This window comes from Leptopilina heterotoma, unplaced genomic scaffold (genome assembly GCF_015476425.1).
Source record: "Leptopilina heterotoma isolate Lh14 unplaced genomic scaffold, ASM1547642v1 Lhet_60, whole genome shotgun sequence".
In the NCBI taxonomy this organism is placed as follows: domain Eukaryota; kingdom Metazoa; phylum Arthropoda; class Insecta; order Hymenoptera; family Figitidae; genus Leptopilina; species Leptopilina heterotoma.
The window spans coordinates 5,812,686-5,829,288 of record NW_025111138.1 but is presented as its reverse complement, the minus strand read 5'-3'; the positions used below and the strand labels follow the sequence as shown (position 1 = coordinate 5,829,288).

Genomic DNA, 16,603 nt, shown 5'->3' with positions numbered 1-16,603 from the left:
ATCAGAACAAAATGATCCTCGACGTTCATTTCATTTCGGACCAAAACAATTTATAATAAATCAATTTTATCAAAGTTCAACAAAAAACTGTCATCAGTAGAAGAATTTCGTTTTTGGTCGACAAAAAACGAACCATGGTTCGTCTCATGTCGACCAAAGACGAAATTCTTATTGGACCAACAAGAAATTAAAATATGCAAACAAATTTCGTGTTGTGTTCTCCACAAGACGAACTCCGATATAAATCAATTTCAAGAAGGGTCAACAAGAAATTGGCATCAACAGAATTATTTCGTGTTTCGTCAACACGAGACGAACTCTGATCGATCAATTTCGTGACAATCAACCAAAAATTTAAATCTTGACAAATTTTGTGTCACCTCGAGGCCCAAAAGTATCCTAAACATTAATTTTCTTTCTCTTCAGATTTCCGCTAATCAATTCTTTATGCTAAATCTATTTTCTGACTCTGACAACAAATGGTTGTTTTACTTGACAACCAAAAGACAACAGAAAAAAGGTGCGAAAAAAGAAAGTTAATAAACAGTATATCAAAACAAAATTCGTACAATTAACATATCTACCAAAAAAAAATTGAACTTCCCTACACTTTCAAAAGAAAACTGCCGACTTATACCGAAAACTTTCCACTAAATCAATTTCCAACCAGTAAATCGCAAAGCCCTCAAAATTTAACTTTCAAACAGAAGTTTAAATCAATTCCAGAAATTCAAATTTAATATTTCCTTTTGGCAAGTTCGCGGAGAAATAATCAATGCTGAAATAACTCCAGAAGAAAAGCTTACATATTTTGTCCAAAAATATCGTACTGATGTTCTTGGGGGGTTAATGAACATGCGAGAATATTCAATTAGGTCATCAGAAATTTGTTCACTCCGAAAAAGAAGAAATAAAAAGAAGCGATCTAAATCGAGAGAACTTGAGCGAGAGAGAGAGAGAGAGAGAGACATAAAGAACCCAAAAGAAGAAAATTTCATCGTTCATTATTCATAAATAGGAGGGCCAATTTTTTTCTCCTCGAGTGGATTTCTAACAAGGCGAAAAACATGTACTCGATTTCAGAGGGAAAGAGAGAGAAAGATAAAGAACAAAGGATTTTGTTTTTTAATTTTCTTTCTTTAAAGGCGAACGGGTATCGTTGGAACCATATCCGTCCCTGGGTCATACGATGGCTCAGCTAACAAGAGGGGGAGAGCCAAGAGAACATTAAAGAGGGAGTATTAAAAGAGAGAGATAGAATGGCGAATGGGGGGTGTGAGAGGGTTAAAGGGGGAGAAAAAGAGAGTGAGTGAGTGAGCAAGAGAGAGAGAGAGACCAGGGAGGGGCGAGTTTCAGAAAAGAAACTGCCGGTCGAACTGGAACGACAAGGCAAGGTGAAGGGGAGGGGGGGACACGAGAGAGCACGCCACTTGAAACCCCTCGTACGCGTGTTACTATGCTACAGTGGTGCCTTCAACGGTGGCAGCACGAATCATTTTCTGTTCGATGCCGGCTTCGATGTACTGTCCTCAACAAAAGTACATTCGCTTCACTCAGATTCACAAATTTTATTAAAACCGATAATGATAAAAAAAAGAAGAAATTGCGAAAACAAAAAAAAAGTAATATTCATCTTTTTCCCAATCTTTCTAAATTTTTCCAATAACCATCAGTCTGTATTTTTCGAAAGCCATCTAAATCGAATGTCTCTATGAGAAAAATTACAATAGATCTGAAAAAATCTGAATTAATACAGTACCACCCTTAATCACGATTCATAATCCCAGATGTTAATACGCTACTGAAAATCCTAAAAATCATGAAAATTAAGATTTCTTCGAAAAATTACTAATTATTCTCTACGTACCGCTCACTGTAAAATGCTAAAATCTTATTTGAACCTAATTCAAAAAATATATGGGGCATTCTTTCTGAATCCGGCCACCCCCCTGCACACTTTATTTTTCAAGATAAAATGTTGTAAGTATAGTCAAAATTTGCGTAAGAAAGTCTAGTTTTTGATGCCGTCTGGCGAATTTTATTTCTATTTAGGGGTTGGGCAGTATGTCCAAAAAATCGCCCAAACTACCCTAAAAATATGGCCAATTGAGTGAATAACAAAGAAAAATAAAGTAATCTTTCTTGTAACAGAGAAAAACATTTTATTTATGTAGTTTTAACACTGTACCCTCAAAATAATAAAAACCACCCCTAAAAATCACTCCCTAAACATAGGTTTAAAAAAGTTCCAATTTTTCTTTAAAAAATTGATTAAAAAAAATAAATAACATTTATGAGGCTCGTAATTTAATCAGAATATATTTTAATGAAATTTACCCCCATAAAAATAATTACCGATAAACAAACATTTTTTTATACATTCTATAAGTTATGGAATTTTCTCACAATATATTATGTTTAAACTAAAATTAATATGAATAAAAACAACCCCTAAAAGTCATCCCCTAAACATAATTTTCACAAATTTCCAATTATTCTTAAATAAATTGTGTACAAAAAATTTAAATACGATGATCAGGAGAATAATTACCAAATTGGGCAACTAATGTACAGAGGATGATTTTTGTTCATTGGTCATTATTTTTATGGGGGTGAATTTGATTTAAATATATTCAGAACAAATATTTTAGACCTCAGAAACCGTATTTAAATTTTTTGTACACAATTTATTAAAGAATAATTGGAATTTTGTGAAAATTATGATTAGGGGATGATTTTTAGGGGTTGTTTTTATTAATATTAGTTTTAGTTTAAACATAATATATTGTGAGAAAATTTCATAACTTATAGAATGTATAAAAAAAAATGTTATGTTTATGTTCATGAGAATAATTACAAAATTGACCAAATAATGTACAGGGGATGATTTTTGTTCATTGGTAATTATTTTTATGGGGGTAAATTTGATTAAAATATATTCTGATTAAATCACGAGCCTCATAAATGTTATTTTTTTTTTAACCAATTTTTTAAAGTAAAATTGGAACTTTTTTAAACCTATGTTTAGGGGGTGATTTTTAGGGGTGGTTTTTATGATTTTGAGGGTAAAGTGTTAAAACTACATAAATAAAATGTTTTTCTCTGTTACAAGAAAGATTACTTTATTTTTCTTTGTTATTCACTCAATTGGCCATATTTTTAGGGTAGTTTGGGCGATTTTTTTGGACATACTGCCCAACCCCTAAATGGAAATAAAATTCGCCAGACGGCATCAAAAACTTGACTTTCTTACGCAAATTTTGAGTATACTTACAACATTTTATCTTCAAAAATAAAGTGTCAATTTTGAGCGGTAAAGAATTGCGGGTTTGATGATTGAATGGGTTGATAGTTTGGTTGTATTATTTTTAATCTATGTTTGAACTCTCCTTGTATGAACGTGTTGTTCACCAAACAAGTGTATATAAATAAATAATAAATAAATATTCTTTCAAAAGCACATAAAATTCAAAAACAGAATATCTAATGAAAATTACTACCATCGTTCCCTTCTTGTACTTTCTTTTCTTCTACTATTAAAATTTTAATTTTAAAAAGTTGATTTTTAAGCAAAAAAAGAATCGAGAGGAAAAAGTTAAGTAATTACGGAGTAACAATAAAAAAAAGGGTTGAACCTACGCTAAACTATACTGATTTTTATACTGTTCCCACTTCATCTCGTTCATGAGCAACGATTCTCTCGCCATCTGTTGGAGTCACAAAAATATAATCGCGCGAAATTTAATTTTCATGCCATTATATTTTTTTTTTGCAAATATTCAACAGATGTCAAGAAAAAGACTGCTCATAAGTGTTAATAAGATATGCCAATTTTTCCTATAATCACTAAAAAGAAAAATTTTCCGAACATATACGAATAATAAATTTTAATGATTATAAACAATAATAATTATAATACACTGGAACCTCGATTATCCGAACCTCTGTTATCCGAACTTTTTTTATGCCAAAAAATCTTTTAAAATCCTGAATTCTCTATTTCATTAATATATGAAATTATGAAAAAAATTTAAATTACTATTATCCGAACCCAACCTTGTCTAGGTTAGTTCGGATAATCGAGGTTCCACTGTAATTATAATAGTAATAATAATAATAAATAACAAATATCAATAAACCAAGTTCATACTTTAATGATTAAATTTATTAGCCTAAAGTTTTATGCGTTCAAATGAACGAAATTCTTTTCTATTAAAATATTTTTAAAAGTTACGATAATAAAATAATAAACAAGAAATAAATTAAATATTTACTAAGGGAGCGTTCACAAATGATGTCACGCTTTTGGGGGTAGGGGGGGGGAGTTTTACTAAACGTGACACAATGTATTTTTCTCATATGAAATTGCAAAAATTGCGTGACAGGGGGGAGGGGGGGTTGAAAATCTCTAAAAATTGCGTGACATCATTTGTGAACACTCCCTAAATTGCAAATTAATTTTTTTAAATTACAAAAAATTTTAAATCTAATACAATTTAAATTTAAAAGAAAGTACTCTCTAAAATTTGAATCAGTAAAAAATTATTAATGAAAGGATAAAAAATCGTCCATCAAATGATTTAATAATAATTTTACTATCAATAAGTGAAATTTTAAATTCTTTATATTCTTAATAATACTCTACTAATTCAAAATAAGGGAGTATAATTTATAAATAATAATAATAATAATACTAATATTTTTAATAATTATAAAAAATGGTTTAACAAACGAACACTAACACACACTTGACATCAAATGTCAAGAACGTTAATTAAATTTTAATATAACTTTACTAAACTTCATATAATTTCTTTTTCAAATTTATAGTATTTTTTATATAAAAATTTCGCTTTTCTCCCAAATAGTAAAATACTTTTACAAAATGAAATATTTATTTTCTCTGCGTGCATCAAAATTATAAATTATTATAAAATAATAATAAAATAATTATTATTGTTATTATTTTATTATTACTATTATCATAAAAGTAATTATAATAACAGTAATAATAATTATTATTAATTATTACTGGTTAATTATTATTATTAATTATTTAATTAGTAATAATTATAATTATTATTATTATTAGTATTATTATTAGGGAGCGTTCACAAATGTCACGTTTTTGGGGGTAAGGGGGGGGGGGGGTCTCTACTAAACGTGACACAATGTATTTTTACATGAGAAATTGCATGAAATTGCGTGACAAGGGGAGGGGGGGGGGTCTAAAATCCCGAAAAATTGCGTGACATCATTATCTCTTATTATTATTTTATAATTTATTATTAGAGCAAACAAAAAGAGTTTAGTTCCCTTTTTCCCCTAATTTCCACCAAATTCACAAAAAATATCCACCTTAGAATAAATAAATAATCCTAACAAGCAGAACATCGAATGAAAATCAGAAACATTGTCTTAATCAGAAAATAGTTGAGAGAAATGCAAAAAGATCGATGTCTGTAAGGAGAGCTTATTATCTAAATATATTTTTCTTCTTCTTTCGTATATAATATTCAGAGTGAGAGAGAAATGATGAATTACGTTTATTAACTCATATCACACAGATGCAATTTTAAAAGACAAATGACTTAAAAGTGTTGAAATATCAGATACATTTTTTATTTCAATGCAATTAATTGAAGTGGTGAGACATTTTTATATTCTCGATTTTCCTGAAGGAGAATTTCTTCACCTTCTTTCTTTTTATTTTATTTTTTCTCTCTTTTTTTTTCTTGTCGATAAACTTTATCTTTTATTATAGATAAAGTTCGATTTTTGAACTTTAAATTATGAAGAATTTAATATGTTCTACTCTCTCTCTCTCTCTTGAATTACTTTTCAAATACAAAATACTATGTATATGAAATTGAATGATTATTGAAACGAAATTGATTCAATTGTTTCTAGCAATGTAAATAACGAATCGATTCTATTTTAAATTGTACTTGAGGAATAATTGGCCTACAATAGTTCAATCTATTTATGTCGTGATTTGCGTTTTAAACAAATAAAACGAAAAAAATGAAGAAGAAAACATTGAACCAATTCGTAAAGATGAGAATTTTAATAAAGTTTGATTTTAGGTATAAGAAACGAACGAATCGAATCGACGATTTTCAACAAAATATTTTTCCGCTTGGAAAATTTATACCAATTTTTTTGTTTTGTTTTGTTATTTGAAACAGAAAAAGTAGACCAAAAAATATTGTTTTTTGTACGAAAAATATTTAAATTTTATTTAAATAAATATTTTTATTTTTTTTTTATTTAAATTTATTCCCTCAATCCTTGATTATAAATATTTCACGGAATCGAAAAAGAAACGTAGCAAAATACTTGTTTTCCAAATGAAAAAAGTAATTTTTATATTTTTTATCAAATGCAATGATTCGAAAATAAAAAAATTTATTTCTATTTTAATCAAAGTTACAGACCAAGAAAAAATGTCAAGACAGTTTTCGAAAAAAACCGTCTATTTAAAATTAAAGTTATTTAAAATTCAAAAAAAAAACATAAAAATATTTGAATTAAAAAAAAATACACGTGTTTGTAAATAAAAAAAAAGAGAGAAAATTTATTTTTAGTTAAGTTTTAATATAAGGATTAAGTTAATACCGAGACAAACAAGATCTAATCTTTGAACTTGGCAAACTTTTTTTCTTAGATACGAGTATTTTTTAATCGAGATGAAAATTCTTCCTGACATGCATTCAATGCCAGTTTTCATTTCAAATATCTGACGGACACTCGGTAATATTAAAACTCCTTTTTTTAACAATATAAAAAAATATATATTAGTATGCTATGAAAGCATTGTGTATGTCAAACTTCTGATACCCTATCTCAATGGACCTCATGAATAAAACCGTATTTCCGTTGTAAAAAGATCATATCAATCCTATTATGTAGGGTAACTGCATCAGTGAATTGACATTTAAAATTTTGTGCTTACACACGAAACTAATTTTTCTAATAAATTGTATAAAAAAGAACTTCTGCAAAAATGGATCAAAATCAAAATTCTTTTTTTTTGTCCAAAACAAAAAGAATATTTTTTGTTTAGTTTGTAACCAAAAATATAACTTCTGCAAAAATTGCAGAAATTGCTTTTTTTGTCCAAAACAAGAAAAATATGTTTTGTTTACTTTGCACTAGAAAAAAATTTATTAAATTCGGATTACTTGACTATTATCAATTAAATATTTACTTTAATATTTATTTAATATTTACTTTAAGGAAATAATTTTTATTTACCGTCAATTAAATAGTATTTGTTGCAAATTTCTGAAATTGTTGGTTCAAATACCATTTAATTAATTATTTAAATAAAAATTTAATTCAAGTAAATATTCATTTGATAATAGACAAGTAATCGGTTATTTGAATCAAATAATTTTTTTTCTGTGTGTAATAAACTATACTTCTGCAAAAATCAGGCCTAAGATCGACTTTAAGGCGTAAAAACAGTCGATTAAAAATACGAAAAAAAATCGAAAGTCTTATTTTAAATTTACTGTTGTCACGAAAAATTTATTTTGTATTTCCCTGACCTTTCTCTGCTTTCTAAATTCAATTATTCAAAACTTCAATAATTTTGTTAAATAAATATTTATATACTTTTTCTTGTTTTGTCACAGGAAAGAAAATTTAAAAAATTTCAATTTAAAACCTTCTGAAATTTAATAACTTTCAAAAATTACAACTCCAAAATTATTTTCTACAATTTTTAACTAAACTTCATCTCTAAATCAAATATTTTTAATAATTTTCCGAAAGTTCTTCAAGGTTTCAATTAATTAAATACAAAAATTCAATGTTTTAAAATAAGTGTAACTGTAATTATATTTTTTTTTAAATTAATATTTTTAAAAAATTATAATAAAGAAATATTTTTAGACAATTTTTGAAAGATAATAGTTTTTCAATAATTATATACATATGAAAAATTTCCAAACAATTCTATGAATTAATTTTTTTTTTAAATATTGTATTATAATTTTTTGAAAATAAATGAATTTCTTAAAAGAATTTTTGTATAATTTAAAAAAAACTAAGTAATTTTTTGAAGAATTTTAATTACAAATTTTGAATCGGATGGTTTCTCCAAAGTGTTAAAAATAATTACAAAAATGCAAATATTATTTTTTGTATGTATTTAAATTTACGGAAATATGTTCATAATTGAAAATAATTGAATTTTAAAAAATTAGAATGAAAACTTTCGAAGAATTGCTTTTTTCAAAAATATTTTAATATAATTTTTAGAATCTAATGTTTAAAAATTGCAATTAAAATTTTTAAAAACTTGATTTTCAAAATTTGTAATAAAATGCTTGAAAAAATAATTTATTTTCAATTAAATTTTACAAAATAATTGAATTTTAAAAAATTAGAATAAAAAGATTCTAAAAATTATTTTTAAATTATTTTTAGAAGCTAATTTTCATTTTTAAATTTACTCTTGAAGATTTTTCATTAAAATTTTTGATAATTCAATTATTTTCAAAATTTACAATTAAAATTTCTGGAAAGTTGATTTTCAAAAATTGTAATAAAATACTTGATGAAAAAATCAATTATTTTCAATTAAATTTTACAAAATTTTAATTATTAAAAATCTTTTTAATTGTAAATTTCGAAAATTTAATCAGAAAAATTATTCAAAAAATATTTTTTGTTTATTTTGTAACAAACAAAACTGCAAAAATGGATCAAAATCGAATTTTTTTCATCCAAAACAAAAAAAAAATATTTCTCATTTACTTTGTAACAAAACAAAATTTTTTTCTTTCTTTTTTCTTAATGCACCGAAAAGTTTTGCAAAAACAAAATATATCTTTTTCGCATCTATAATTACGTTCAATTAGCAAACCAAATATCATTCTCAGTGTAGTCATCAAGTCTCGACGATATTTTTCATAAATTCGTCAGTGACTCAACGACTATTCTCTCCTAAAGAAGGACTAATGATAAAGTTTCTGCAAAAAAGAAAAAAAAAAGAAGTTCACTTCGTATAATTTTCAACTTTGAGTGCTGATGAAATTCGTGAAGCAAAAATATACCGAAAACTGATTTGCAGCATCCTAAATATATGTAAATTTGTTAAAGTTGTTAAATTCATTAGTGCAAAGGAACTTGAACGTCAAAACTCGAGAATGCTCCTGCTCCATGTACAAATGCATATAGTATACAAATACGTACACACATATACAAAATACAAAAAAGGACATCAACGATAGTCTTGTTAAAGCTAGCGAAAAAATGAAGTTTTTATTTATGTCGCGTCTCATGTCCCACGATATTCCCTTTCCATAAAAAATCGCGTCATTTAGATTACTCGACATCTGGCACGAACGAGATACACGTGACAAGATATGCAACGAACGTAGAAGGCCTTTGTTAGTTAAATATATGATAACGGAGAATATATAGTCAAAATGAAATGCCTCAAATAAATTATTTATCCTTGCGGAAAAATATGCACTTTTAACGAAAGGTAAAATCCAATTATGACTTTAATTCACAAAGTCAAAAGAGGTACACCAAAAAAAAAATAAAATAATGAAAATTCAATCGAAAGAAAAGAATAATAATAAAAACGTCAAGTCTTAGAACATAAATATAATCGTTAAATAAACGGATATTATATAATCTCACATACTATGAAAGAAACTTGCAAACGTAATTCAATTCAAATCACAGACTTTGAATTTAAATAGAAATAGAATTTTAAATTCTCTAAACAGAAATAATATTCAAATTCCTCTAAAAAATTCAATATTAACGAATATCAAAACGACTATCAAAATAATAATAAACAATCTAATTCATTTTTACTTCATTTTTTACTTTTTTAAATTTTTCGATTATTTTTCCCTTTGAAATTTGAATAAATCAAAACTTAAAAAACTGGGTCCGTATTTCATATTAAAATAAAAACCGAATTTTTCCCACAGAGAAAAATTCGGTGAAAATTCTTCCCGAAAGAAACGGATTCGTGCGTGTAAAAATAAAGAAGCCACAAGAGAAGCAGATGTTACAATAAAGTTAAGAGGAATAAAAAAAAAGTTGGCAATCTAAAGATAAACACGTTTTGATGTAGATAGACGTTTGCAAGTTACTTTCCATGATATGAAATCTTTATCTAATTTCAATGCATGCAAAGAATTGCAACCCAGACAGCAGAAGCATTTATTGCCGTGAATTATTTAGTATCTGAAAAACGTTAATCATGGTATAACGTCAAGCTGTCTGCTTTGCTAAACGATCGACATTCTTGATAAAAAGTATTTCCCTTACCTTTACATTTGACGCCAACTTTTCCTGTACCCCAAATATAATCTTCGCCTGAAACAGAAAAAGAAGATCAAAAACTATTAGTAATCAAAATTTATATTTTTGTTTTAAAATTTAATAAATACCATGAAAAAAAATCCCAAACACAGTGTTAAAAATCGAACTCAAAATTTACAGCGAAAAAATTTAAACAATGTAGTTTTAAGCTCGAAAACTGAATGCTTCCATTTCGTTGGATTCAAGTTTTTAACCAATCGAATAAAATGAATGTATTCACACTTTTCGAGATTGAAACTAAATAATTTTCAATACTTCGATGTAAAGTTAAAGTCCGATTTTCAAATTTTTAGCACCAATTTAATTAGAAAATCAAAGGAAAATTCTCTATTTATAATTTTTTCCCGATCGAAAAAAAACGTTTCTGATTTAAAAAAAAAATAATATTTCTCTTTGAAATCCGATTTTTAAATTTTTAGCACCAATTTAATTAGAAAATCAAAGGAAAATTCCGTGTTTGCAAATTTTTTCTTTATCGAAAACAAACGTTTCTGATTTCACCAAAAAAAAGAATATTTCTCCTGACAAAAGTTGAAATCCGATTTTTAAATTTACAAACTTTTTAACAACAATTTAAAAACTCAAACAAAAATTCTGTGTTTGTACGTACATTTTTCATTGACCGATAAAAAAACTTTTCTAATTTCAACAAATAATTTAACATTTCTCCCGACAAAAGTTGAAATTCGATTTTCAAATTTAAAAATTTTTTAGTACCAATTTATCTACAAAATCAAACGAAAATTTTCTACTTGTAAATTTTGTCTTGATCGACAAACAAAACTTTCTAACTTCAACGTAAAAGAAATAATAATCCTCCTGACAAAAATTTTACCCACGAGTTTCAACAACAAAATCAAAATCGAACATTTGTAAGAAATAAAAAGAAAACAAAATATTTTTAGCGAAGATAAATCGAAGAAACGATTCATTATTCAGAAGCTCTTGGTACTTAAAGGAATTGTTTTTTATGCCTAAGAAAACAGATACCGGTAATATTAAAAAAGAAAACAAAAAATTATGAGTAATCCCCGTTTTTTTTCTCTAAATTACGTCATTTTGCATAAGACCTTGGAGCATCACAAATTATATTTTTCTTATTCGAAATAAATTACTATTAACTTTTAAGAAAAAATAATTAATTAACAAATTATAAATCACCTTAAGAATGTAGCTCAGTCTACAAAAAAAACAGAGAAAAGAGAGAAAAAGTAACAAAAAAAAAAAAAGAAAAACAAAGACGATAAACTGAAAATATGATTTAAATTTTATAAAAACACACTAAAAATCATTCAGAATTGTATAAAGAAAAATTACAAAAAAAATTTGAAGGAAAGAAAATAATTAGCAAATAAAACAACACTAAATAATTAAGGCGAAAATTAAAAGTTAATTAAACTAATTTAGTAATTTTCTAAAATTTATCGAGTTTAATGCTATTTTAGCAATCAATTTAATTACACTTAAATTGGGGTTGATTTAATTTATCTAAATGAACTTAAATTATGAAACTTACAGTGAGCACAAAGGACAGGACTAACGAAGTAACTATCTTCCAGGAGGTGGTTAAATTCAGTTCTTCCTGAGCTTGAGGCTTCGCCTACAGGAGCTGCAATAAAAAATATTCTTATAATTTCTTCATACAATTTTAAAAATAAAATTTTATTGAAACGTCCCGTTTGTATATTTAAAAAAATAAAAACAAAATAATATGAATAATTTAATGTAAATTGCACTGTATTTAAACTTTTATTATTATATTTCATTACATTAATAATTAAAATTTCCTTTATAATTAAATTAATAAATAAATAATAGAATAAATAATAAAATGAATAATAAATAAATAATTAAAATTAATAATAATTAAATTTTATCATTAAATATAATAATAGTAGGTAATTATTATTATTTTGTATAATTCTAAACTTCTAAACATTCAAATAAATGAAATTTATTTATTTTTCTCCAAATTACATTTTTATTGAAATAATTTTGCGTCACTATCAAAAAATTATTTTTTTTTAATTATATAAAATTCCTAAAAGTAATATTTAAGTTTTTAATTTGTATTGCAATTAGTAATTTATGAAAATACTTTTATTTTAAAATATTTCGTTCATTTGAAAGTTTAAAAATTGTAGATAGCTCATTTTGTAATAAAAAGAGCTAAATATTTATTATTATGAATAACATTAAAATAATAATAATAATAATAATAATAATAATAATAATAATAATAATAATATATAAATTTATTATTGATTAAATGGTTTAACATCTGTTAAAATGTTAAATTCATAAATTTTTTATTATTATTATTATTATTATTAAATATTACAAATTTTAATTAATAAAAATAAAATACGAATTTAATTTCACTTTCGTGTAATAATCATAATTATAAAAAATACATGATATTATAATTAATATGCAATAAAATCTATTGCATATTAATAAATTGTCTTCTAATTATTCACATGGATAAAGAAAAAGAATTATTATTCATAATAATTAACTATGAAATATGAATAACTATTACTTATTTTTATTAAAAAAAATTAGAAAAAATAAATTTACCATAATTTATTTCTACGGTATTTAAAATTCTAAAATTCAAAATTTAAAAATCAAATAATTAAATAATTTAAATGTTTTTTATATTTTTTTCTTGAACATCTACATACCGCTAGGTCCATTGCTGAGTGTTATGTATGACGACTCTTCTTCGATACGGGTGTCTAGGTACGATGCTAGGCTTCCTTTCAGCATTAGGATTAGCTCAAATGTACCTCTTGAAACTGAAAATACAAATATTCGGTTAAATAAAAATGTTCTCTCTAAAAGAATAATCTTTTTAATTAGCAATAATTTATTTCAATTATAAAACCTAAATTCCGCTGTTTTAGAAATTGAAACCTTATTATAAAAACGATATTTTGAATTTAGATTAAGTTTTCGCCTTTTTAAAATTAGAAATTGGTTTAAATTTTAAATATTAAAGTATTTGCATTTAATTCAAACTATAAATTTTTACAATACTTCAATAGTTAATAAACAAATTAATTGCAATTTTAAATATTAAAATTGTAACATTCGATTCGAATTTCAAATTGTAAATTTTACAACAAATTTAACAATAAGAAAATACAATTTAAACAAACGAAACTTTACACCAATTTGGACTTTCTTTTTATAAAATTATTTGTAAAATATTATATAATTCTTTCTTGTTCATGAAAAATTCTATTTTCGTGTTGTAATTTAAAAGATAAAATATTCAAACATACCGGGTAAAAATTTTTCTTTATATACAGTAGTTGAGTCGTAGAAAATACGTGTAATTTGAACTCTTATTGAGTAGAAGTGAAAGATCTTCAATGTGCAACTAGTTCTTCATAGACAGAGTTCATAGGAAATTCCACTCGAAAAAATATATTTTATATAGGCCTTTGTATTCACTTCGAGTAATGAATGATCATCAGGAACATTACACGAGTTACATAAAAGTATAAAATTTGTGCATTTCTTCTCTCTAATCACAGTTAGTCTTTCATCTGTCGACTGCAACATTGACTTCTTCTTCTTCTTTATCCTTGTAATTTCGTTGTCAATTTGCTGATGAACAGTATTTCATATTATTTTGGCACCTTTCGACAAGACTCATTATCATTAAAAAATCTTCGCTTTTTTGTTTTACTGATTATTTAAAAGATTATGGAAGTCAATGATTAAAGACAGTCTATATTCCCAATAGAATTTCTCTTCTTTCATTCACTAATAGTGAATTTCTAAACTGTTACTATTATAAAATTCCAACAGTTATTTGTTTATGAAAAACGTGATTAATAAAAAATGTGTATCAAGTACGAGTATAAAAAGAATGCACAAACTTGCAAAAACTGTATACACACATTCTGAGAATTAATTCGATTTGAACACTTCAATGGTCATTTTTGTTAATTTCGTTTCTTTAAGTTGTGCACTCTGCAATTTTTCTTATAAAATATTCCATGTTTTATAAATATTTCAAAAATTCTCTTCGACACTAACTTTTTCCTTTTTTATTTTCTCTCTTGTTTTTTCATCAAGTTTTAAACTCAAATTGCACTTTGAATGAAGTTCCTGAAATCATAAAAATTAATTTAATTATTAAAAAAAGGCTTTTTATGAAAAGGGGAAAAAAGAACTATATCGTAAAACAATTTTGCGTAAAATTGAATATACCATTCAAAAAAGGCAAATTAATTTTTGTTAAGTCATTTGAATAAAGGCAGAAGTAACGCATGATGAATTCAATTCTTTGTCGCCATTCACCATAAAGAGAGATTTAAAAAGCGTTACGACAGTGATCAAAATAACCAATGAATTTTAACAAAAGAATATTCCTCTATAGTTTAGAATATTTAATATAAAATCTCTTTTTTTATTCATAGCAAATATTTATGAAAAATTACAATTAAAATATCAGATAGAAAAATATATTCAATTTTTTCTAATAAATACATATGAAAAACAAAATTATTCTAACGTTCAAAAATTCAAGATCAAAAGATATTTTTAAACTATTGAATGCGCACAAAATTTGCCATTATTTAACACAACCAATCTGTAACTATCTAATTATAGCAAAAATGACAACAAAAAAATTAAAAAATTTTATTGACACATTAAATATTCATAAGGATATTTTATTTATATTTAAAAAATCCAATTGTACTAAATATAAAGTTATTATTTTTTAATACGCAATAACCTAATTAATAATAATAATTAATAATAATAATAATATTAAAATAATAATAATTTGGAATAATTGTATTCCAAAGGGGTGAAAAATACTTCAAACATAAACAAATTCATAACAAAATACCAAATTTCCAAAATAGCCAAATGTAAAATATCAAAATATTATAAATTTCTCATCAGAAATGAAATAAAATTTCGTTTTTTAATCAACACCGGCTTTAAAGAACTTTTCATGTTTTGCTTTCAAACACTTTTCACATTAAAACTGAATAAGACTTATTAACAAAGTATACATAATTTCTTAATAATAATAGTTAATAAATACAATTATTATCAACAAAGTAAAAAACTAAAGTCAATGATATGCATTATAGACGTAAACAAAAGTTTTTACCATCTTCGACATCTTTTTCAGCAATCATTTTTCATTTACATAAAGCGGGCAAATTGAAAAAGTATACATGTTAAAACACTGGGAATTGATTAGAATATTTAAAGATAACTGCCAGAAAAGTAAACCGAATTGAAATATCAGTTTATTATAGTCACATGGCACCGTGTACATACACGATTGCACGCACACAAAAGCCAAAGCGTATAATATCATAAAAGCCACGCTTAGTTTGGGGGTAAAAAATATGTGTGTGCAAAATAAAAGCGTATAAAAAACATTTTTTTTACGTACCAATTTCTTTTAAAAATGTTATACGAATATTTCATAATCCTCTTTCTATCTTAATGTTCTTTAGGGGAAAATTAATGTAATCACACCGTGATCCTAGAAAGTTTGTCGCATCCCAGAATTTTTTTTCTTTTCTTTTTTGACCAAAATCGCAACACACTATAAAATGACCGAAATAAACGAAGCACGCTTCTTACTTCAGTTTATCGTAATAAACGAAATGTTATACTTAAAATGCTTGTAACTTGATGAAAATGTTCTTCTGCATTTTAAATGCGTGCACAATTTGCAGAAAACTTTGTAAAAAGTAATTAATCACAGCACCGTTTCCCGTGGTTCATGAAAAAACGATTAGGAAAACGATGAGGAATTGGAGGTTATGGCACATCAGTTGCACAGGAAAAGTTCAAGAGTGCGCTGCGGTCGTCGGAAAATGCGCGCGAATTTTCAAAATTCTTATAAATAGCAAATATTTTAAATACATATTATTAAAATGTTAATAAAAATAATATAAATAATAAAATTATAACATAAATATAAATAAATATAAAATAAATAATTAAATTCAATATAAATATAAAATTATTATTTTTTTATTGAAATAAGTTAATAAAATAATAAATTTCACTTTAATGTTTATTAAATATTATTTATTTATATTCATTTATAATTAACATTTAATAAATTGTCAAATATAATACAAATATAAATAAAATTATTTTCATAGATAATAACATTCTTCGTAAGAATTCAATTATCTTTACAAACAGTAAAATTCTTTGCAAAAATTAAATTATTTTTAATAAAATTTCATGA

General features: G+C 25.0%; 1 protein-coding gene across 1 annotated transcript in view; it reads right to left on the bottom strand.

The window, feature by feature from the left end:
• LOC122509398 (phosphatidylinositol 3-kinase regulatory subunit alpha) overlaps positions 1 to 16,162 on the bottom strand; it is a 114,929-nt gene extending 98,767 nt beyond the window's left edge. The window contains exons 1-5 of the mRNA XM_043623431.1: positions 15,791 to 16,162; positions 13,647 to 14,481; positions 13,044 to 13,157; positions 11,873 to 11,965; positions 10,303 to 10,350 (exon numbers count right to left, since the gene is read on the bottom strand). Coding sequence (XP_043479366.1) covers positions 10,303 to 10,350; positions 11,873 to 11,965; positions 13,044 to 13,128 — 226 coding nt within the window. The 5' untranslated portion in view covers positions 13,129 to 13,157; positions 13,647 to 14,481; positions 15,791 to 16,162. The remainder of the gene's footprint in view (positions 1 to 10,302; positions 10,351 to 11,872; positions 11,966 to 13,043; positions 13,158 to 13,646; positions 14,482 to 15,790) is intronic.
• Between the last annotated feature and the right edge of the window lie 441 nt (positions 16,163 to 16,603).